This window comes from Pseudoliparis swirei, chromosome 18 (genome assembly GCF_029220125.1).
Source record: "Pseudoliparis swirei isolate HS2019 ecotype Mariana Trench chromosome 18, NWPU_hadal_v1, whole genome shotgun sequence".
Classification (NCBI taxonomy): Eukaryota; Metazoa; Chordata; class Actinopteri; order Perciformes; family Liparidae; genus Pseudoliparis; species Pseudoliparis swirei.
This window is the reverse complement of record NC_079405.1, coordinates 22162837-22188778: the sequence shown is the minus strand read 5'-3', so window position 1 is coordinate 22188778 and position 25942 is coordinate 22162837. Positions and strand designations below refer to the sequence as shown.

General features: G+C 44.9%; 1 protein-coding gene across 6 annotated transcripts in view; it reads right to left on the bottom strand.

Moving 5' to 3' along the window:
• Window positions 1–25942, bottom strand: part of iqsec1b (IQ motif and Sec7 domain ArfGEF 1b) — a 208261-nt gene that overhangs the window by 31721 nt on the left and 150598 nt on the right. Inside the window, exon 1 of one of the 6 annotated variants that reach the window (XM_056438402.1) lies at window positions 13537–13743. The exons of the other annotated variants lie outside the window; for them this stretch is intronic. Coding sequence (XP_056294377.1) covers window positions 13537–13574 — 38 coding nt within the window. The 5' untranslated portion in view covers window positions 13575–13743. Of the gene's footprint in view, window positions 1–13536; window positions 13744–25942 lie in introns of those variants that run through there. 6 annotated transcript variants of the gene reach the window in all.

The following is a 25942-nucleotide window of genomic DNA, read 5'->3' as shown; positions in this document are numbered from 1 at the left end:
GGCATGAGGAGGAATACTTGATTCCCAGCCAGCTTTTACTAAAATTGACCCTTTCTCATCGAGAGAGGAAAGCACAAGCCCTAGCTTGTTTCAGACTCATGGAGGGATAAACGTCTGTGTGAGCCGTGGCCTTAACCACATATCTGATTGCATGTTGACTCAATGAATGTTATGTTATTATATGCCCGACAAGTGATAAATCGTGCCCAAAAGACACAACGGTATTTCTTTATCATTTTTCTTTTCTCTTTCAAATACGTTTAGTCTGATTGTCCGACCGCTCGTGTTTCTCGACCCATGTGACTCGCTTCTCGCAAGGTCGGCTCGTTCTCAGACGTCAGCGGCTACATTTGTGATTACAATGTTGTTGTTGCTGGTAGGAACGGCAGCCAAAAAACGACTTAAACAAGACCCAAAATGTAATAAACCAGATGGATTTTATAAATAATCCTGGTAGATTGGATCTCAGCGAGAGAGAATGACTTCAGACAATAATCCTAACATGGTGCTGTGGTTTTACTTTCTGTTTTTGTTCCCCTCCCAGGGTTGAGCTTTAATCTCCAGTGCCTGTTGTTGTCGGGTCTGAGCTCCCGCGATGCTATCTCACAATTCAAGACAGGAAGCATTTTTCTGATGTCCTCCATAGATAGAGGGTGACAGTGCATCATCGCTGCATTGCATAGCTGGCTCAAGGAAGCCCAACCAGATATTGTCCACAACAGAACTCCCTAACAATCAGATGTCAGCATATAATGCTGGATAAACATGCGCGACAGATCCTGGCAGACGAGAGAACTCGCAGGGGTGTAGACCCGAGGCGCTCGCATTAGTATTCATAAACAATTTGGCTATTTCGGGGAGAGCGGGCCCGGCTGAGCGTGCTCAGACTGCATCCCAGAACGTCTGGACAGTGGCTGGGTGTGATGATGGAGATGGAGGAGAGGTGATTAGGGAGGAACACACATTTCATGACACCGAGACTAAAAATAGCATTTCCTCATTTTACAGTTCCATATTTTTGGATCAGCGTGGTTATTTGGTGCCACTCGGATTTTGCAACTCATTCTCAAATCCCAACTCAACTCCTCGTTGTCAAACACAGGTGAATGGTCAGTGGCATGATGCTTCACAGTCTCCTTTTAAAAATAAAACTTCCAACGTAGGTTGACTTAGTTTTTCGGTCTACTTACGCAACAATAATAATACAATTATTATCACTATTAGACACCTTTCTATTACCATTTCTGCTGTTATCATTATATGATATCCACTGATGCTGCTATAATTGTTAATAATTGTTGTTAGTAAACCAAACCACTTCCACCATGATGGAAGAATATGACAACAAAAATAGTTCAGCCAAAATGGAAAAAGTGTTCATGATTAGATTATTTTTAGTTTAGTATTCTGCTATTATTAGTACTACTACTGTCATTATTCTATTCTTTTGGGGGAGGGGGTTGGGTGCTTTTCCAATACGAGGGTCCAGCGACAAAGACTGTCGTCTGTTTCACATTTTGTAAAGACCTTTGAGGCCAATTTGCGATTTCAGTGCTATACAAATAAAATGTAATTGTACAAAACTACAAGAACAGATCTTAGCTTGGGTTCAAATAACTACGTATGTGACGTAAAATATGTATGTCTGTTACATACTTAAGATAAAACTACAATGAAGTCAGTCAACGTTGACTTGGTTTCACGTGGGACTCGAACAGAACTCTCCCGGGTCAGAGTCCTGTGTTTGCTTGACCTGTCAAAAACATAGTGGATAAAACACATTCACAGCAGAACATAACACAACCAACATGGATGAAAAGAAGTGCTCAGAATTATGGAAGTTTGAATGTACCAGTGCAAAGAATGAAGATCTGTGACCCAGTTGAAAGCTCCAGAATAAACAGGTCAATGGACTGGGTGTTGAGGTTTTTGTCAATAAGGTCCAGAATGAACCCTGAGGTTTATAAGTCTGCCGATTGACATAATCGGTCACCGAGACGCTGCACATTTGCAGACGTTTATGAATGCGATTTGAGGTTTTCATTCTTTCCCAAAGCTGTGTGGCGTCTGGAGCGGCGCCGACCAGCTACACAATTACCCAGAGACCAGACTCGGAGCACTGGGTGAGCGTCTCGCCTCGGGTCCGTCCTAAGCTCTGGATGTGAAACCGCTTGTACCTGGCACCAGCTGCATCATTCGATTGATATCATATTAATCCCAGGCGGAGAGGAGAACTCTGACCCTGCCAAGTTTTCAATCCCACTGAATATCCCACACACTTCTGCAGAAACCGAGTCCCTCTGTTCCAACCTCTGCTCCTCCTCCCGCAGCTGCACACTCACTCTCTCTCAAGGTGAAATTAAATTACAGTTTGCAAAACACATTTAATGAAAACACCGAATGCTTATTCAAGTCAATATTGAATTAAGCATTTCACAAAAGTACTGTAGTGGGTCTGCCTACATCAGCATCGACCCAGTATCCTCATACAACCATTTGTGTGATAGCGTACACAATGAACTTACTCATTGTTTAAATACGAGTATATGATGGACTGTCTAGGTGAACAGGGGGTAAGAAGGGCGAGGTGAAGGGAGGCTGAATCAGCTCCAGAGCCCCGTCATGTCAGTTCCCTGCCTCCATCCATTGCTCATCGCTGGAACTGAGCGGGCAGTGCTGCCGCCAGAGTGACTGATGGGCTCGACCATTAGGGCAAAAAACAATGCAGTCTGGGATCCATGCGCAGTGGCAACGAATGGCTCCGGATGCTGCTTTCAAGGGCACGTTATCCAAGCGAGGGGAAAAGGAATTCGGGGGCGCACAGGCGGGGAGCAGCTGCACATCATCCGCCGCGAGGCACAGGACCGAAAATACTATTTACCGTGAGGGGAAGAACTTAACCACCATCCGGTCAAGGCCGAACAGGATAGAAACCCTGACGTCAGAGATGGGATGCAGGAAAATGAGCGCAAATGGGACAGACAGAGAATGAAACATCAAACAACTTACAGAAAAGCGTTTCTCTCGGCACTCCGCAGTCACTGAATCACCGAAACGAAGGATGAATATTAAATCAAACCCCAGTCAGGTACCCGGGAGTCTGACGGCCATGAACCTACCTCCATTGTGCAGAACAGCTCTGACTCCAGGCCTGTCACTCTCAACCTCCGTCACCCGAACCGCAGCTGGTAGGTTTCAATTCCAGAAAGATGTCAGAAAAACCGTCCGTGACGGGCAGAACTCCTTCTCCTCCTTCACACTGATGGAGCGTGGCTCTGGTGAGAGTTACTGTGGCTGTAGTAGGCACCACCCTGCCTGGCTCTCCCCCCTCCCCTCCCCTTTTTTATTTTTCCTGTGGTGGAGAACACACGCACACTGAGGCTATTGAAGGACAGGCAGCACCTCTGTCTGCTTTCTGGGCGCTGTTGATGTTGGCGTCTGCGATAAAAGACGCCTTTTCTCTGTCCTGCAACCCCCCCTCCTTTCCCCCTTTCTTCCCCCCCCCCCCCCCCCCCCCGTCCTCCTGCTGGAGTTGTTTTCACCTTCGCCCGAGGAGAGCTGTGAGGCTGAAAAGGACAAGTTGTGAGCCTGCCTGTCAGAAGGAAAGGGAGTGGCAGCTTGGTGAGACACACTTGATTACCCTGGCTGATTATTCTCGGCACCCTCCCTAAAGCTGAAACTCTGCGCCGTGTTCTCTCAAATAATTCTCGGTTCGACTATCCTTCATCCGACACCTAACACTTCAGTTTATAACACATGCCATCACATACCCAGTCAGGAAAAAAAGCAGAGTGTGGCACCCACAGCCTTCCTCTCTTCCTGTCAATTGACAGCCTCGGGTGGATTTAAAGAAATAGGGGAGGTAGCTTCTGTGTGGGACACTCCCACTGAGTTGTAGTTAAATAGTGAGGAAGCAAAAATAGATCAGTGTTCGTGAGGCGGCGCATGAGAGACTTGGTCCGAGAGGCTGAATAACAAATAGAGTGAGCCACAAAGGTACTTCATTGTCCCTCCATCTTTAATTCCCTAAAGGTGCCGAGACAGAGACGGTCAAAGAACCACGATGTCAAACATGCCGTAAAGCTCCACTTATAAAAACTTTTTATATTAAAGTAGCAATAGATAATCATTTTTGTATGTTTAGATGTATGTGCTTTTGTGCTAAGGTGTACCCCTCTAGGGGCATATTCTGGGTTTTATAAAATTTATTTTCTCCTCTCTTCCCTCGTGTTATGCTGTAATCTTCCTGGATCTGCCTGTAATTTCCCGCTTGCGGGATCAATAAAGTATACATCTATCTATCTATCTATCTATCTATAAAGCAAAAGATTGACACCATCGGTGATTAGATATAAAACTCTAAACTTCTCCTTGGCTATGCAATTCTGTCAGCCATTAGCTTGTAAAATGAAAACACTGGGTGTTTTTATACCGTCTTAGTCACGCCACTGAGATCAGTGTTCCTTTGGGTTTTTCCGAGCTATAACGTTAGAAGCCAGAACCGAGTGCTACAAGGAAACCAGGAAGCGAATATCTATTTGCATCTGTCCTATCAGCTCTCAGGTTTGGCCAAGCTTCCCTCTAAAAATGCTTATTAAATGTTTTAATATAAGCGCAGCACTTGGACCTTATCTTGAAGTGACCTCTGGTTGCCTCTTCCTGCCCCTGGAGATCCGTTGTCCTCCCCTTGAACACTTCCTCCTCAGATGGGACCTCTGCTGACCTTTTGAACCTGTACTTCCTCCTCCGGACACCGGGGCCCTGCCGCTCTCTACGGTACCACCGCACGGGCAACTTTTATCAGCTTGTGGGGCTCGTAGCTGTCGAGGACGTTCTCGTCGTCTTCAAAAGATGCCTCCGTTCAACCTCAGAAGCTAATCATGAACAGACTGAACCTCACTACGGAACAATGACCTCATAGGTTGTGAAAGGGAAGCTTGACGCTCACGATTGCTACACGGATGGCAGAATGTGCCCAGTGTGGGTCCCTTATCTGTTCGCGGTGAACCTGCTTCATCCGTGAGTCAGTGTGTGAACAGTAACCCCGGAGGAAGTCGAATACACAGTCTCAGCACAGTTGGAGGGATCAGTCTTATTATTTATGTCCAGGAAGAACACCGACAACTCAGCGACTTTCCATTCCAGTGACAAATCATTTGGACAGTCAGCAGAAGTTATTTCCCTCCAAGTCGGAGAAATGACGATTGATGTTGTGAAGAAGAAGAATTGGTAATTGTTTTTTTTTAAGGATAGTACAGTACTATATATTTAAAAAAAATAACAGGAAGGAACATTTCCGTAATCCATTACATTTCCCACAAACAACCTTTGCGGGGTCTGGCATTCAACCATTTATCACCAGCCTTTTAGTGAGGTGAGGTGAGACACCCCCCCCCCTTTGACTATTTGTCAACCAGAGTTTGGTTGTGGGAGGTGGAGAAAGAGGACTGGGACATTGGGGATTCGAGTTGGTGACTCAGCGAGATAATTATCCGAAGACAATAATGTTTTTCTCCAGGTTGCTATGTCCCGAGGGCATGAATGTGGCGTCTGAATATCTGCCTGACGGGGCCTGTGTGAACGTAATCGCCAGCTAGGTCACTAATCAAAGGCGCCCTTCCCTGAGGTTACCTGTAAACCTAAAAACACCACATCGATTTCCATCTCCATAGAGATTATCACCGGAACCAGGCGGCGAGCTTCGGATGTGACAGGTGTTGGTATTCTGATCGTTCTGGTCCTGGTCAACGTTTACAGTCTGATTAGCAACTTAAGATGTGATAATGTTGTTTATGTCTACGACCGGGTTGTTTCACAGTTTTACAAACTTTAGGCAAGAACCATTGCCAGGGGATGACAGATATTCAAATCAATTCAGTTAATTTTGTATAGCCCAATATCACAAATTACAAACTCCCCTCAGAAGGCTTTAGAATCTGTACCCATACGACATCCCTGTCCCAGGACCTCACATCAGATTAGGGAAAAACTCCCAAAAAAATAGAAATGTAGTGTCGTTTGTGATGGCATTTCAGCCTCTATTGCTCTCCAACAAAGTTCACCTGGACTACAAATGTAAAACCAGACTGCTTCTGATAACACAACCTTGTCAACCCATTGCTTACAGATTCTGTATTCATACACATCATCTGTTGGTAGAGAACAGCCAACCATATGTTACAGCTGAGCTGTCAGAGATCACATTGAAAGCCAGTGAGATATTTGACTGTTGAACAATTCTAAAATAGAACAGAGATATATTTTCTTTCGCCAACGGGAGAGCGATGACAGGACATGAGGGGAGACAAATGATTTTTATCCCCTAGGCGGGTGGTTCTAAACCTTTTTCCAGTGAGCTGAGTACCTCCTAAGCAGTGCCAATAATTTTTGGTTGAAAGAAATATGTAATATACAGCGCTGTGCCATCAATGTCTGATTTAATATAGAATATATACAGTTCAGTTTATGAACATATATTTATATTTTATTGAATATTTATTAGATAACTATTTTTAACCCTGGTGTTGCCTTAGGGTCATTTTGACCCGAATCAATATTACACCCTCCCCCCGCCTTTGGGTCATTTTGACCCGATTCAATGTTTCACCCTCCTGTTACCTTTATATTGTCTAACATATTTTACCCTTTGGGTTCAATTTGACGCCAGCAATTAAAACCTCCAGAAAATTATTAGAATTAATATTGTTTTCCAAGTTTAAGTGTGAGGCACTTTATGTTTGTTTGTTGACTACCGAAAGAACACCGACATTAAACATTGAATGGGGTCAAATTAATCCTAAAGCGGGGGGAGGGTGTAATATTGATTCGGGTCAAAATGACCCTAAGGCAACACAAGGGTTAAAGCAATTTTGAATAGATGCTGATTCAAACTATTATTTTTTACAAATCTCATGTACCCACATTTAAGAACATCTGCCCAAGGCCACTTTATCAAATGGTTGGCTTTATGGCCTCTGTTCTTGCAATTTATGCGCAAGGTTAATCCATGTTTTTGTGCATTGTGTTTGGTTTATTTCTTAATTTATGTAAAATGGAGCACTTCGATCCGCGGATAAAATAATCATAAATAATAGTCAGTAACTCTCTAAAGACCCAAATTACACAACTAAAACGTGTTGAATTGCCCCACAACCTAAATTTCATCCCAAAGGAAACAAGCATCAATGTTCAACTGTAATGTTCGCTACAACCACAACTTGTTCTAACATATTATAAATGATTTTGCTTGTGCAGTGTCTTTACAGTCATGCCTAGAGCCAACAGTTCACTCGGAACTGCCGCCCGGTTGTAGCAGTGGAACTAAAACAATATGACGCGCCATCGGTCACAATTCACATCTTCTCCACAGCGGCTCGATGTGTCCGCCGACAGTAATGCTGGTAATAAATCGAAGAGACGGAGCGCCAGCAGAATAATCCCCTGCGGCTTTCCCCTGCCACATGTTACCAAGCCTTATGGCAACCTGTTGACGCCCAACGCTCCAATGCTGGGCGTGCACGAACAGATTGGAATCCGCATGCACGCTGGCTGAATCATGCAGGACAGAGAGAGGCGCTGGAATGTCCTACATGCTAGGTCTTCACCTTCACTTCCTCAAGTGCAATTTACATTGTCGAAAAAGTAACACATAAGATTTGGTGACATCTAGGGTCGGACTGAACACCCCTTCACTCACTCCCCCCCTTGAGGAAACCAAGGTTAACTCTATTCCTCTCGCTCAGAGGCCATCCATATCATATATAGTATAGTATATATAACAAAATAAAATCAACACATTTCAGGTGATGATAACACACAAACATAGATATAAAAATGTTATTAGATTTCGCTAAATACTACACATTTGTGCAGTGTTCTTTCTTATGAAGTATAAACAAAAATTGTGAACTCAACAAAGTGTGTAACCACACCGTGAAATGTATTTTTCCAAATCTATTTTCTTATGTTTTAGGTGTGTATGCGCTTATTGTTCGTTGGGCTTTGAAATCTGCCAAAACACCAGTGACCTACACTCTACGCTGGGCATGAACGCATCTTGTGGAAGCAGTAACAGAAGATTGAAGCTGCTGCAGCTTTGCACCAGACTACTCGCTGCTTTTATAAAAATCATTTAAAAAAGAGCAAAAGTCGACATTGTCCAACAACAACAACAACAACAACCTCACGCTACTTTCTCTTAAAGTGAATTGAGAGCCAGAACGGACACAACCACAATAAGGCACTTGAAAACAAAACAACTGGAACATTGAAGGCCAGATACAGTGCTAGATGTTTCCAATCTGACTGCAGCCCTTTGCACACAAAGATTTGATATGACAGTGAAGCGTGTACCGATTGCATCGTTTTCAACCAGAGACGGATTATCCACCTACGCTGTGCAGCTGTGAATTGAGACCCGGTTGTTCCCTCCCCGGCTCAACGCAAGGACCCGTAAAAATCCACCTCTCCACACGACGACAACGACGACCCCACTTCGGAGACGAAAGCAAACGTCTCGCTCGGCAACGATGAGTCAGCGCTTTGAGATTCGGAATCAGTTCAACCTCAGCAAACTCCAATCAGAATCATTATCCTGGAGCGTGATACTGAGTGAAGGGCCAGCAGAGCAGAGCTTCACCTCCTAACCCCTTTTGAAGAGAGCGCCGGATGACTCATCAGACGCTGGTCGCGGCTTCCTGGCTCCTCTCTCCTCTCTCAGCGGCTCCAGAGGACTCCTCTGATTGGCCCATGATTTATTGAACACATGGTGATGTCTGCCTAAATGCTTCAGTGCACATTCGCTGGAGGAAAAAAGGCTCCTCCAGCAGAGATCTGGGATGTGTTTGCCGATGTTTGTTGCAGTTTTGATGTGCAGGAGATGTTTTGTGAAAATGTTGAGAACAAATGTCCTTTGTCCGCGTATGAAAATCTAAAACCCCAATAAAAAGGCTAATTCTGTGGGCTTGCATGTGGATTCTCCTGAGCGTGAAACAACAACAGAGCTCAGCCCATTTTAATTCATAACCACGGAGGATTTCGTCATTGTGGAATTATCTGATACCAAGCAGCTTAATGCTGCATAATCAACGTAAATAATCCTGCCCCTTGGGATATCAACCAAGAACCGAAAAAAAAAAAAAAAGGCCGGGAGATGGAATTAAATCCAGAGATCACACAAGTCGTGCATAATCCTGTGCCACGGGCCAGCGCCCCTCCAAAGCCATTATCGATGAATTAATGTGTGCTTTGCTAAAACGCTTTTAAACTGTACTGTGAGATATGCCCTGTGTAGAGTTATGTTTTTGAGGGCGGAGCAGTGACTGCCAGTGACCCTCCGTCTCGAACCGCGGCAACGGGGAGTGCGGCGCGGGAGGCGTTTTGTCGAGGTCAGCAGAGAGCGGCTCGATGCAATGAACTATTCCTGGGTCTGTTTAACGGATCAATAGGGATTGGTCACGCGGGCCCCGACTGCCCTGTGCTCAGCAAAAAGTTAGACAGCAAGCGGTTAAAGAAAGAAAAGAAAAATGACAGAAGGGGGATGAGAGAGGGGGGGTGGGCAGAAAGGACAACAACAGTCTCTCTGAGAAGTTGAGTCCCCGCGGGAGTCCTCCAAGCAAACATCAGCTGCCATGACATCAGAAGAGAGATGGGGAGAGGGGGCTGCTGCAGTCGTCTCTGCCAGACACCCGCCGGGCGTAAACAGAGCATGTGCACTCTCCTATTTCCACACACACACACACACACACACACACACACACACACACACACACACACACACACACACACACACACACACACACACACACACACACACACACACACACACACACACACACACACACACACACACACACACACACACACACACACACACAGAGAGAGACAGACAGACAGACAGACAGACAGACAGACAGACAAAGAGAGAAAGATATGGAGGTGGATGACATGGGAAAGGACACATGATAAGGTGAAAGCAGCAGCCCTACCGGCAGAGAGAGGCATGGAGAGCAGCCCGGGACAGAGTCGACGGCAGCAGGACGAAAGCGAGCGACCATCCTCATACCTCTGGCTCCAGACAGAGAGAGAGAGAGAGAGAGTGAGAGAGAGAGAGAGAGAGAGACGGCTCGGGCCCTCGTCACCCTCTCTCCATCTGCCTCCTGTGCTCTCCGAGCCTCTCTCTCTCCCAACCCCTCTGTCACTCCCTCGGCCCCTCCCCTCTTCCCGCTCTATCACTCTCACTCTCTCTCCGCACCCCCCTCCCCTCCCCTCCCCTCCCGGCGGAGCTGTGTGTCCAGCATGCTGTAGCGAGTCCGGCGAGTCCTTGCCTCCACTGGCCGTGCTGCAAGGTCAAGGTTAAAACGTGTTTTAATTGCACAGGCTGGGCCGGTCCCTTTGATTGCAGGGAAAATGTGCATGCGGAAAATAAAAATAAGGGTCAGCACTGTGACAAATATGCACCAGTGCAGAGAAAAATCAACCAGGGTTCTAAGAACAAGGTCTACTTCCTGCTTCTCTTTGGGGAAAAAAGAAGAAAAAGAAAGTCCCTGTTGTCGGATGGCAGATGATTGGTTCTACAGAGTTTCAGAGATTTCAGCACACGTGGTGGCGGTTGTCATTTTACGATATCTTATAGACGAGAAGATATAGCTGACTTGAAAATAAACGTTGTCATCTTAAATTTAAAGGAGCTGCTGTCAAGCCGAGCCGTCTGAAGCCTGATTTACGCTCGCCTCCTCCTCCGCGGCAGGTTTCCGGCTGTCCGTGCACGTCCGACATTTTATCGCTACGCTTACGCAGATGAGCGAGAACTAAATTAAAAACTCTGACGAGCTTTGAAGGGCTCGGCTTGCCGCGAGGACATGTGTCAAAAGATTCCTCGTCAAGATTCCACTTCAAATGTCTACGTGATCATCCTTGCGGAAAGTTGAACGAAGGTTTGACTCCAATTCGTTATTTATCCGAGGAAAAGATCGTGGTTTGGTTTAAAATAAGTAAGGTAAAAAAAGAGTAAATATTGACTTGGTTTCACATTGGACATGAACAGCGGTCACCTGTGTGGAAGCCCTATGTTTGTTTGGCCATCCAAACTCCCTTCCTACTCCGTCAGTCGCTCTGACTTTCTAGTATTGACGCCGATGGTTGCTTATCATACATGCCACTAAAGGGTTCTTCAGTGTATCAAGTGGCACTCAATAAGTAACTAAGTATTAACACAATCAAAGTGAGAACGAGTTGGTCCGACATCTCTTCCAGGGGAACTTTGTAATTTGTTTAGAACTCAAAGTATTGTGTTAGTTTCAGCAAAAGTTATCATCATATGACAATTTAGATTGAGTGTTTTCTAATCTGCCCCCTCTAGTGGCAACTAAAACTATTTGTTTAAAGGTTGGACAATAACTGCTTTGTAGGCCAAACTATCCACCCTAACATAAGTCACACAAGTGCAGTCGGTACTTTTAGACCAAAATCAATTGAATCACTGTTATCAGTCGATTATTTTATGCTCTTGCTTACAGTTTTAAATGTAATTATCTCTGACAAATTACATTTGAGCTGATGACCAACTGCAAAATGTCCTTACATGCCTGCACAGTGGAGGAGGTCATCATGCTACCTGTAATGCTAAAAAATGAGGAAAACAAATCAATCATACCTTTTTGAAAAAAAGGTTTTCAATTCACATTAACCACGAGTTTAAATATGTGACCGTTTCACTTTCACACTACGTGCGGGACGGATGCAGTTTGGCCCGTCTGAAGCATCAGAATGATCGTGATGAACACAGACGACGGCAATTTAATGCAATTCATGCTAACATGAATTCACTGCTTAACAATGATGTAAACGGAGAGGAATAGAGCCGAAACAAGTGGTTCCGATAACATAAAGTCCCTGCGCAAAAATGACACTTTTTAGAAGATGAATATAATCTTGTGGCTTTTTTTTCCACTTCACAACTGGAGGAAATTATTTAAAAGCTGAAGAAACATTCAGTTAAATTAATTGTAGAGTTACTTTTTTTTAATTAAGCTTTCTGCAATGAGTTTTATTTTTAAAATGCCGGCCCTTATTTAATACTTGAAATGAGAGAAGAACATTTATTTATTATTGTCTATAGTAATTCATAATAATTCCAATTAATAATAATCCTGTTCAATTTGAAATCTGACAATAACTATTGTTGAGATATTATTCAATTGAAGTTTCTTTACTTGATTAGTTAGTTTTGGCTATATATAGATGTTGATACAACTGCTAGGAAACATCCATATACAATATATATGTTAGACATTATTGTGATGTTCCGGAGGAAATTTATCTCGAACTTGACCTTGCTGAATTTGAATTAAATACCCTATAGTACAAAAGTACATTGGCACCATGGTAACTACATTGGCACCATGGTATCTACATCGGCACCATGGTATCTACATTGGTACCATAGTAAGTACATGGTCACCATGGTAAGTACATTGGCACCATGGTATGTACATGGTCACCATGGTAAGTACATTGGTACCATGGTAAGTACATTGACACGATGGTAAGTACATTGACACGATGGTAAGTACATTGGCACTATGGTAAGTACATGGTCACCATGGTAAGTACATTGACACTATGGTAAGTACATTGGCACTATGGTAAGTACATGGTCACCATGGTAAGTACATTGGCACCATGGTATCTACATTGGCACCATGGTAAGTACATTGGCACCATGGTATGTACATGGTCACCATGGTAAGCACATGGTCACCATGGTAAGTACATTGACACTATGGTAAGTACATGGTCACCATGGTAAGTACATGGTCACCATGGTAAGTACATTGGCACCATGGTATCTACATTGGTACCATGGTAAGTACATGGTCACTATGGTATCTACATTGGCACTATGGTAAGTACATTGGCACTATGGTAAGTACATGGTCACCATGGTAAGTACATTGGCACCATGGTATCTACATTGGCACCATGGTAAGTACATGGTCACCATGGTAAGTACATTGGCACTATGGTAAGTACATTGGCAGCATGGTAAGTACATTGGCACCATGGTAAGTACATTGGCAGCATGGTAAGTACATGGTCACCATGGTAAGTACATTGGCACCATGGTATCTACATTGGCAACATGGTAAGTACATTGGCACCATGGTAAGTACATTGGCACCATGGTAAGTACATGGTCACCATGGTAAGTACATGGTCACCATGGTAAGTACATGGTCACCATGGTAAGCACATTGGTCGGCACCATACAAGTACCGAGGTGTTGGCGATACTAACCGGCTGAGACCCACTGCTGCATCGACACAGCAGCACAGCTTTGATATGAAGGTCTGAGATTCTTGTTTGCTAATAATCGTCATCTTGTGATCAAAAAAGTGTCAAATCCAGCTGCAAACAAGCTGATTACGAAGCACGCTCCCCTGAATCTGTGAATGCGGGGAGATTAAACCGACCGAGCACACAGAGAGTGTAGCATTCCGAGTGAAGAAAAGCAGGGCAGCAGAGGATAAGACTTACTGTTGCGGCCGTAAACTGCAGCTGGCACGCAGCGGCATTTATATCCGGATCGAGCCTCTCTATCCACCTGGGAGGACGCTTGCCAGGGGTCAACGCCCCCTTCAAACCCCTGGCACCCACGGGCCTGTCGCCACGACGACTGATGTGGAAGCACGACTGTAGCCGGTGCCAAGCGGGACGGGACGAACAGAGAGGAAGGGAGAGAGTGGAGCCTCGTCTCTGTGCTCGTACCACAAGGCCTATAGGATTACCGGTAATGGGATTTCACACTAATGGCTCCTCATGACAGGTGGCGTCCCCGTTTAGCTCCATGGCTCTAAAAACATCAGAGGTTTAAAGCTTTCCTCGCCGGTCCCCGTGCTGGGGAGAAACTATCCATCTGACAAGCTCTATTTGTATCAGTGTTGAGTATATTTATCCCTGCAGCAGGTACAAACACTTTCTGCAAGTAATGCCATGAACTAAGGCAGATTACGTCAGGGGAAGATTATTTTTAGCAAATAGCGCCGTTGTAAACAAGCAATATTGTTATTATTTTGGCAATCTTTTTAATTTACTTTACTTGAGTGACAGTTTTTTACCACAAAAATGACATGTTCCACAGAAGAAGTGTCGTCTTCTTAACTCTCGTGTTTACACATTATGGTGTTTAAGGGGAAATTCAATGACTTAGTGCTGTACTTCTAACTATTTGGGGGGACTCGCAATAGACACCTTCGACAAAGAATGGTCCGATTTGAAGCAGCAGTGGTGAAGATGAGCTTTAGTCTTGATAGGATGTGTCAAGATCCAAAAACACTGGATACTACATCTCCCATAACGCAATTCCTCGAAATCTTTTGTAAGACCTTTCCTGTTTGGGTAACGCCCACTGGCCGTTTCACAGTCTAGGTGAGTAGTGTTGATGATGACTTCGCTGTGATGTACCTTAAATAGATCAGGGTTAGGTAATCCTAACTCTAACCCTGGTGGGTTTGCAGGATGGAAGTTCCATAAGCGAGCCTCTCCACGGTGACATAGCGATCTGTCTGGCTCAACTCATTTCAATACAGTGGTTGCCACGCTATAGGCAACCAGGCATCAGCTTTTGGCTGCCAATGATATGAGTAACTAGAATGGGCCCTCGGTAGAGTGCATACCTTCGCATATCACAAGATTGGGCATTGAATTATGAACATTTTGGCATTAGTTGCCAATTGGATAAAAATTGACCGCGCTATGGTAAAAAGACGATTTTGACCTTTTCATGACCTTGACCTTTGACCCGATCGATCCCAAAATCTAATCAAATGGTCCCCGGATAATAACCAACCATCCCACCAAATTTCATGCGATTCGGTTTAATACTTTTTTAGTTATGCGAGTAACACGCATACAAATAAATAAATAAATAAATGGCGATCAAAACATAACCTTCCGCATTTTCAATGCGAAGGTAATAAATAAATACACGGCGATCAAAACAACCTTCCGCATTTTCAATGCGAAGGTAATTAAGATACTATGCAGTTATATGTCAAACATAATATATATATGCAGCTGTTTTCATCACAGAATCCTCACAAATTAATCAAGGCCAATCACAGACATGTTGCCCTGCTCAAGGTACAGCACAGCCAGGATGTAGAAACAGGACAGTGGCGTATCCTGAAAAGTTTACACGTATCAGCCAGCGAGGATTCCGATGTGAAAAATCGCTGAGCTGCGGCTTCATTTTAAAATGCTGGGGCGACCCGACTGTTAGCCTTCGACACACAATCAGAATGAATGATTTGATTGGAGCAAACAGGATAACACGGCCAGTTCAACCCTCCGAAACCACAAAGAGACTCATATTTAGATGCAGGTTGAACCCTGCAGCCACTGCAGGCCTCCCCGGATTGATTGGGGCTCAACCTTTGTGCTCGACGGCATCTCTATGGTGGCTTTCCTCCAGGAGGACGAGGATACAGAGAGGGAAACTCCTCATGGGTGTCAGCGACTTGTCCTCCACCACTTCCTGCATCACCAGAAAGACAACAGCGGCTGGAGGCGCGTCATAACGTAATTATGCTAATGAGGATAAAGCAGCTTGCTACCTTTTCCCCATAAGCCCCTGGAAGCAGGACAGCTTGTGACATCACAGGGATCAGCAGCGCGGTTTCACACCTCGCGAACAGGAAGCAGCACGGGGCGGTGGTGGTGCGAGACCGGAGCAGAGGGCAGTTATGGGAAGATATACTTTTGCACTTCTTTTGTTTTAAATGAGGGAAATGGTTTCAGCAAAACTCTGAACATTCCTCAATATGAGTCGTGTGTCTTCAATGCTGAAGAGTCATCTTCTTCATCATCACAACAGTTAGGCAAAGCATAGAGTATATATATATATATATAAATATAAAAATAAATATAAATAAATATATATATCTAAAAATAAATATATATATATAAAAATATATATATATATATGTTTACAAAAATAAATAAATATATATTTATATATATATATAGTACAAAAATACAGATCAAAAAGTTTAAAAGGTTGAAAAATAACTCATAATTCACTGAAGAAATAAAGTATAAAAAAACTATGGAAAAATATGTGTTGCTGGTTGCTCAGTATATTTTCTGGCTCTGATGGCATCTGACCAGACAAATTTGTAATTTGTGAAATTGGGCAATACAAATAAACTGAATTGAATTGAATTGACCAGTAGAGGGCGCCATTAATCCAATCTTTGGAGCTCATGAGCGTGAAGAGCACTCTTGATATTCAACCCCAGCAACATGATCAAAATTAAGCGAGCAACCAGCAGATATTTGGCACATCTGACTCTCACACCTTCGAACTAAGAACACCTCACACCTCACACGTGTCCTTCCCCTCGGGCTCCGGACATATTGGCTGATGTAATCCTCAGGCCTGCGGCAGAAATTATAATTGGGGTGAAGAGGATTTTCTGAGGTGGAAACTGTTTTTTTTCTTTGTTTCCTTCCGATGCTTCTTCTCTCATCTGACCGAAGCATTGTCTCCTGTAATCCCGAAGTCTTCTCTTTCTTCTCCCACCAATTGGAACCCGGAAGGGGGGGTTGAGGGGGGAGGAGAGGACGGGCCGTCTTCATCAGCCCGACTAACCACTCGGGGGAGCACATTAGTGTCGCCCCGCAGCCCAGAGGCCCGGTGTTGTGCTGGCACTACTTCTAATGCCTGCGTCTGCACCGTCGCCTCCGACGCCGCTGCGAGAGAGCGGCGAAGAGCCGCCTCCTTCTCCTGACAGCCTGTCACAACACAAAGGCGTCCAGACGTCTCGCCAAATGTCTCTCTTTCGCGCGGCCTTTCCGGATCCCCTAATTGAAACACGGGTCCTCGCTCAACGCGTAAAGCAGCTCGGGGCCAATTGTGGCGATACCCAAATCTCAAGGGGACGGCTCGTTTCGGCATCTGCAGACGCTCCACGCACGGCGGCTTGATGAAATCCCCTCCGGCACCGACGGGAATGAAATGCCGCCGCTTCCTGAGAAAGAAAAGACCTTCCGTGCGAGAGAATCTGAGGCGGCTCCTTGGCAGCGAAAGTCTTGCCGTCTCCGAAAGCCTGTGATGGGAGACTGGGGTGCCTCCGCGGGGAGATGGCGAGGGCCCCGTCTCAGCTCGAGGCCGTCTTTTTTTTTTTGTCATAACATTTAAGCGTATGCTCTCTCATATGTTTTGGACCCAGACCATAACACCCGTGTCACATGGCAGCCCTCTGTGTGCCATGGCGAGCACCGATGCACACCTATTTGGGAGATGACATCAGGAGACGGCGGATGGGGTCCATGGACCCTCGGCGGCGGGTGTTTGTGTACACAAGGCAGAGGGACCTCACGAGTGTTCACTGTGCGGAGAGACGACGGCCGCGTGTTACTGTCGGGCTGCCGGGGGTCGCCTCGCGGGGCCCGACGAGTCCGCTTGTTGCACAACCGGCCCTGACCTCAGAGTCTTCACCATCTATCTTGTCAGTAATTGTGACAAGAAGTTGGGAACAGGGCAGACAGGTGACAGGATCAAACCCCCCAAGGCGGACTAAACGTCGATGGAGAAGATATTACCCAAACTGTCTCTTTTTTAACTTCTGACTCCCTGGCTTATCTTTAACCAGGGGCATACATATAGACAGAGTGTTGGCCCCGGGGCCCGCTGGGTGGGTGGGGGGGGCTCGTAGAGAGAATGGCTCCTCCAATTTGTTACGGGAAGATCAGGCCATTACAAGCAAATCAAAACATCAATTTAAGATTAAACCGGTGTTTGGAGAAAAAAATAATGTATTCATAAAGTGCTATATAAACCCTTGAAAAGGGTTTTATTTGTTTCCTATTTTTTGTAGAGTCTCTAACAATCAGTTACAAAACAATGCTTATTCAATCATACACTATAATAAAAAACTATTCGATGACATAAGCATCATTACCATCATCATTGTGATCATGTGAGGAGGCAATTCAATGTATAGTGGGCTAGGCCTGATAGCTTTCTACTTTCCCAATACCACAGCCTGAGGAACTGATTCGACTGTAAAATACAACACATTGTAAATAATATATATACATATACAGGACTGTCTCAGAAAATTAGAATATTGTGATGAAGTTCTTTATTTTCTGTAATGCAATTAAAAAAACAAAAATGTCATGCATTCTGGATTCATTACAAATCAACTGAAATATTGCAAGCCTTTTATTCTGATTTATTGCTGATTATGGCTTACAGCTTAAGAAAACTCAAATATCCTATCTCTAAATATTAGAATATCATGAAAAAGTATACTAGTAGGGTATTAAACAAATCACTTGAATTGTCTAATTAACTCGAAACACCTGCAAGGGTTTCCTGAGCCTTGACAAACACTCAGCTGTTATAAATCTTTTTTTTTACTTGGTCTGAGGAAATATTAAAATTTTATGAGATAGGATTTTAGAGTTTTCTTAAACTGTAAGCCATAATCAGCAATATTAAAAGAATAAAAGGCTTGCAATATTTCAGTTGATTTGTAATGAATCCAGAATGCATGACATTTTTGTTTTTTTAATTGCATTACAGAAAATAAAGAACTTTATCACAATATTCTAATTTTCTGAGACAGTCCTGTATATATATATATATATATATATATACATATATTAAACCCCAGGAGGCTGTTCAGAAACACTGAAACAATCAGTCCTTTCATGTATTCATCTCTGTGAAGAAAACTAAATTAATTGTGATTTTAACATTTAAAAGTTCCTAAAAAACTAAACTTTGATGCAAACAATTATTTGGCTGGTTTTACAAAAATATCCTGGAAAGCAAACTGTTTTGATAATATATTAATAAAGTGAAATGGCCAAGCATTACCTCGATTTTTGTGATTTTCTTTGTTTCTATGCAAGAATTAATAGAATATATTTACATTTGGTAATTAAATTGTCACCTGGGGCTTTGGGATTAATTAATCTGGAATCCTTCTGCCCGTGTGAAGGACACATATTTCCTGTCCTGGAAGCTGGAAAAAACATTTCCTTGCCAGAGTTGTTACGACACAAAGTAAGATATAAATGTCTTATTTTGAATGACCAATTTCATTTCAGTTCAAGAAATACGAATTGAGCGAGGAGGCGTGTCATTTACAGACGCCATCTATGTTTGATTCAGGGAATGATTAATCGCTTTCCAAGCGTGTCGCAGATTTAAAAAGTGACCTTCAGGTAACGTAAGAAAAAGAAAGACAAAAGGTCTTTCGCTTTTAGTTTGTCCTTTCTGGGCTACAGCTGATTCTGTTGGGTATCTATTCATCACAAGCACAGACACGGAGCTCCTTGGCACCAAACGGCGCCGCGTCGCCAGCTTTCAGCGAGGAGAACTTTGCTTTGGCGAGAACTTCCCATCAGCTTTCCTTTCAGCTTTCCTTCAGCACTCTCCCGACAGCTTTCTGTGAAGCCACGGCGGCTGCCATTCCACTGCTTAGCAAACACACAGAACCCACCGTAAACCGAGCGCAGCAGATGGTGTTTAATAACACATTTTCACGCAGCACATGTCAGACCTCGGCACAGACGCAGCCGAGCGTCACTTAGCAGTCCACCAGCAGACAGTCTGAAGACACCCGGTGAGACTCCATCGAGGCCTCGACGCAACCACAAGCTTGCACAGCTCGATGTCAGACAACGTCGCGGTCCGTCTTGTCGCACAAATACACAACACAAAGCAGCCTTCGACCACTTCACGGAGAAAATACACTAAATACTTTTGAGACATTAGTCATGGAAAAACAGAAATCGTACAAAAATGTGCTGTCTTGGGTGAAAGCCGTCGCGAAAAGCCTCGCTGACATTTCTCAAACAGGGGGAAGTGCAACGCCGAGGAAAACAGTCAAAGAACTGTTGATGGTCTCACTTCAAAGAGAGCTCCTATTGATGCACTACGGAGGGCTCATTTCTACCGAGCAACTCTTGTCGCCGCGACTTGATCGAGGGGATCAGATGAAAGCCGAATGTGATTGTTAGCAGCTCTGTGAGGAATTGTTGTTCCTAAGCCAGAGGAGAGAGAGAGAGAGAGAGAGAGAGAGGGGGGAGAGAGAGAACGAGCAAGGGTGAAGTTATGTTGAGATAAAGAAGGAGAAAAAAGAAAGAAGAAAAAAAGACATCACACTCGCTGGCGGGAATATGGCAGCCGCGACGGCCATTATCATTTGGGTTGCGAGGCTAATTTGCGATGCATTGCTAATGAGGTTCGCTCCACCTGCACACTCCATCAAACAGATGAAGCGAAATGGAGGCCAGAGATGAGATGCACCCACAAAGTGTCCTATATAAACATGCAAATGCGAAAAAAACATTGTGAACCTCCGGTGCCATTATCCACACATGGATCACTTGATACCCGTCAGATATCTGCACGCCCCACGTTAAAGAGACGCTTACAGCTCAGATGTTTAAAAGGCTTTTTTTTCTTCATTTGGGGCCAGAGGAAGACGGATTGGCGGGTGGGGACCACTGACTGTGCAGCGGCGCTGCCCAGTAATTACCAGTGATGCACTAACACCCCCCCCACCCCACACACACACACGGCTCATAAAACATGCGTCCACACACAGCTGTGCATCACATCTACCGGCCCAGTTCACCACCAGGAGCCCCTTTTAATCAGTAGCTTGCATCCTCTTAAAGGTACGGGAAGCCATTTGTCGCGCTCGATCGCCCTGTTATCGCCTCTTTGTTTTAGGGAGATTGTGGACGATTCCTGTGTTTTAATGGCGGTAGGGTTACAAAATAACAGTCGGCATACCCTGGCCGTCTTGCTGCCGCTTCTTCTGAACGTGACCGTCTCTCTACCTTCAGTTGATTCATGTTGCTGTTACGCACCCCTCCAGTCGGTGCAGATCTATCAGCTGCATCATTCTATCAGCCACCACCACCAGGACTCCACACGGGAGGGGGGGAGATTTATCTTGCTGCTGCTCAGAGCAGACGCCCTTCCATTATAAATCACCCAGGAGAGTCCAAGACTCAATCATCACATATCATGTGTTAATAATAATAATAAGGAAAAGCGGTACATTCCCCCACATTTTTTTCCAATAATAACTTATATTAACCCCAAACTTGAGTAAACGGCTTCTACAAAGGCAGGTACTGTCCTGAAACGGCACCATGGCCACCAGAAATAATAATACTTTGAATTTATATAGCGCTTTTCTAAATAATGAACAATAATTGTCTCTCCTGAAGTAGTTTTGTTGTCTAACTTGGTATTTTACGATGTTTTCATCCTCTTCCAGGCTATTGTTTTTGGAAAATAAATTACAAAACACTGTGTGAGGACACATTGACTGAACATGGGCGCTAAATACAGAGATCCAATAAGACGTAAGACTGGATGCCGACTCACTCTCACCTCTCCAGGTACAAGTGATATTACAAGACAGTATTTCAATGATACAACAGCATCACTTAAACATCTTCACATACATTTTTTTAACTCACACATTGGCCCTTTAAAAGATTTGTAATACACACAACGTCTTATTCTTATCCACTGAACATGACAGCGAAGCCCCCGTGAGCGTTTATTCCCTCGCTGCAGGGACTACTGTACGATGCATGTGTGAGCATGGCCCATTAAACGTGGGATGAGTGGTGGTCTTGTGTGTAGTGCACGACTGCAGCCTGGAAGAGCAGGGGGCGATAACGGCAGGGAGCAAATACATGATCTCACACACACACACACACACCTCCCATCCTCTCAATCTCCTCCGCATTAATTATGACATTGGTAATAAAGGAAAGTGTTTAATGTGGAGGAATTGCAAATGGGCGAGAATTGATTGGGCCCTTCTCTTGCACTAATTGGATGTGGAACTTTGGACGCGAACAATAAAAGTGTCCAGGGAGCCGGGGGGAGAATTAAAGTTGGGAGGGGTTAAAGGCTGGTCGGTGAATAACTTGCTGTGAATATCGCGCATTCAACAAATAAAGAACTGCTGTGGTGAAATCTGAATCTGAATGTTCCATCCGAGTCGCCTACATTAGCTGAATCCCAACCGGACGCCGTTTCTCAACACACCGGTTCAGACACACATCCGAGCAGCCATCGTCACCGGCAACAATTCATCTCGTGGCCATAACTTCAGCTCCTGGCTGACACAGTTAGACAGTGACAACAAAACCTCCCCGAATAAATACTGCCAGTGATGGATACTTTCCCAGAACGCTTGGCCAAAGGGCGTTGGCGAGTAGCGGGAGGTGTTCCAGGAACTATTAGCCCCCCATTGATGAGCCACGGGGCTGCACATTATGAACAAACGGTGTTGTGATATCGACCGAGCTGGTTTTAAATAGCTGGAAAAACAGTATTTACATTTTATTTTTATGTGTAATGAAAATATTTTTTTACGACAAATTCATTTCATCTGGTTGTTTGGTCAACAAAAATGTGCCGAAAGCCATTTCCTTTGGGACGATTGGTACACAAAGCTTTAGAGAATCGTATAACGAAGGCTACGACACTGTTTTCATCTCAAACTGAAGACGGAGCCTTTTTCTTAAATTAGAAAAAGTCTTTAGTTTCCTTTCCGAAACCCCATCCGCTTGACTTGCCCGTGGTTTGGGGCAAAGATATGACTCAAACATGAAGGATTTTAGGAAGTACACACACCGCCAGCCAGATGTTTAGCGGTGGGGACTCTTTTCTAATGAAAAAAACATCTGTCACACTGCATTACAGCGAAAATCCACACATGTTTTTTTGGGGTTGTGTTATGCATGCACACGGTCACAATCTGGCGAGCGCTACCTCCAGCTGTTAGGTGGAACTCAGCAATGCTTTCTGAATTTACGGAGGAGAAAATAATGGACTTTCTGATGCCGTACTGGGAGAGGCCCTTTGGAAGAGAAAGGTCATGGTGGATGTGGCCAATAGCTTTACGTGTTAAGTGGTTTGCGGTCTACGGTTGGAGCACGGCTGCGTCTCTAATCCATCAGAGTGCCTTTAGCAGGTGGCACATTGCAGTATCAGAGCCACGGTTGGGTTGGGGGGGTACCCCCGCCGGACCACTGACAGCCCGGGGTCAGAGCCCATGGCTGGCTGAGAGAGTGATCCACGCCCAGGGCCATTAATGTTGCATGAGCTCGGCCTCATTGAAATGCATAAAAGATAAATGAGGACCCCAGGTGGCGTCTGCGTCCCTGATCGCCCCCCAGCCACTGTCCGGTCACGGGTCACCACTGACGCTGGGACTGGTCAATTATAGCACCTGACAACGATTAAAAGAGATGCAGAGGGAAGCAGGTTCCTGCGCTTCAATGACATCCCAGTCATTATGCCGACATTAAAGCATCGTTATGGCAAAATGCATCTGTTACAATTCCATCCAAGCACGTATCCGGAACGATAAAGTGATGTTTTCTGTTGAAAACAAAAACATTATGGCTTAATCTCCTGCTACTGAAGAATGGACTTGACGGCTTTATATGTGTACCAAAAAAAAAGGGAAGCGAGAGCATGTTTGAGTTTATATACACAGGCAAAACTAATTTGAGTGGGGGGACATTTGGATGTTTCTGAAAATTTGGAAAGTGGACTTTTCTATATTTGATTAGAGCAAGTGACGTAGTATACTGAGCAGCTTTATTGAATATTGTGAGGTATAATAACGGATCAAACAAAACGGTCCACTAAAGGCAGTTGGAAACTGGTTGGCTCAAACATTCACTACAGGGGCAGCTGTCCGTGTCCGAGTGAAAAATATATTGATTTTACTCTTTGTTATATAATATTGGCACATTTGTTACATTACGCTCCATAAGAAGGCCCCGCTAAGGTTTCAAATGAATATATTTACCTTTATGCTTTTTATGCAATGTCATGTTTCGCAACTTTGTTTTAGGCAATGCTGCGTTATTCAACTTTGTTAAGTAACATTGTCAAAGAAAGTTCATGGGGGCTTGCCATTTATTTGCATTTGTGACATTGTAACGGTTGTTAAGCTACATGGTTACGTTGTTATTATTTTCATACCCACGTAGCCTTATGCATTTCCAAGAGGCTGACATGAAACACATTCATAGAACATTTTCTGTTTATTCAACCTGTGGTTTGTAGAAACTGCTGACTGGGTTGGATTTTCTGCTCACTGAGCAAACATGAACACAACAGAAACCTCGAGAGAGAGAGTCCGGGGAAACGAGAACTAGAATCAAATCACAGATGGAAACAAAACACTGCACCACTGACATATTTATAAGAGCCGATCACAATAGTGACAACAGATAACGCACCATCTTCTTCAGAGCTTGTTCTCTGTGATGGAATTCATCAAAAGTAGAAAGGCGTATAGACGGATGGAACCTTCTGTCACATCCTTTGGCCTGACCTGCTGGATGTGTGGAAACACTAAGTCAAGGTCAAAATCTGCTATTTTTAACAAGACCGGATCTGACAACCCTAACCTGGGAATAGAGAAGAATTCCCCACATGCTAAGGACCAATCGTGTGAATTTACTGAGGAATGGCAGCTGGAATAAGGTGACCTTGTCATCAATTGGACACAGACGCCAGGTTCACTCACACAGGTTGCAACAAATGGGGCATGAGAGGAGACGGCGTTCGGCTTTCTCAGCAAGCGGCAAAAGTAATTCACGTGATTCCAGAGCGCGAGACAGTAAACGTCTCATCATATCTGTGTCGATGACCAGCGGTGAATCAGACCTACACTCACTGGACAGGAAAAAAAAGCCTCTTTCCGTTCCTCACCAGCTACCGTGAGAAGGGAGGTCCCGCCGCCGGGCTGACCGACCGCTGCTCCGTTCCGTTGGGTTTTCAGAAGAGCTCTCCCATTCCACTGCCCCGCTGAGCATGGGATGTCAGTTCAGAAAATGTTTCCAGGGGCGAATCTGGCTTACGGCGCACCAGACATCTTCCCGGAGACGGAAGCTGCCAGGCTCCGATCTGCCAGCGGTTGCTCGCGTGCCAGGTAGTAGACACACCGGGGTGATTCGGCGTCGCGTTCAGCGGACTTGCCTCCTCTTTCCTCGGAGGAGGCCCAGGAGCCCAGGAAGCAGACAAAACAGGACGCGTGGGTCACCTCAAACCGGCAGCTTTAACTCTGAGCCTGTGGCTTGAATAAATAATACCCCACGTCCTTTGGGTTTCCAGAAGAGACGACCAGATCAGGTTCCCTGGCCTCTACCGTTTCACTGGCAAGCCGTTTTTAAAAAGCACACACACACACACACACACCTACACACACACACAATGTAGTGAAGCATTAGCTGGGAGAAAACACAGAGTAGTGGGGTCAAAGCAGAGCGAGACCTCCATGTGAGAAGAGGAGAGTTATTGCGGTATGACTCCCGTCTTCAGGAATGCACTGCTGCCAGACGCCGTCTTTCTTTCTTTCTTTCCTTCCTTCTCTCTCTTTCTTTCTCTCAGAGTGCTACCACAGGGTCAATCTGTCAGTTTCAACAACAGCAGCGCAGCGAGAGGTGTGTCGAGCAGGCGGAGAACAGGAGCCCAGCTTCCTGGCAGGGTCGGTTTTTTCCCGAACACGCTTTGGACCACAGCTTCGAGCGGTTTGGGTTCATCCACATGACCGTCTGGTGGCAGTCATGCGGTTTGTTTGCTCCGTTTGGGAAACGGCGCCATCGGTCACATCTGATCAAACGACGACCACACAGGCCCCGTTTCATATATGTTCAGCTATATTCGGTCCAGAGCAGGCGCGTCTCTAGGATTTGGATACATCTGGGGCTTAGCCCACGGCGATCGTTGTCGACGGGGGGGGGGGTGCTAGTGAGTTTTTCTAGTGAGAGTGTGCTCACCTGTGTGTGCGGATGTGTCAGCGCGTATCACGGCAGAGCGATGCGCGTTATGGGAGCGGCGGCGCTGGGCTTAGCTCAGAAGAGTGAAGCA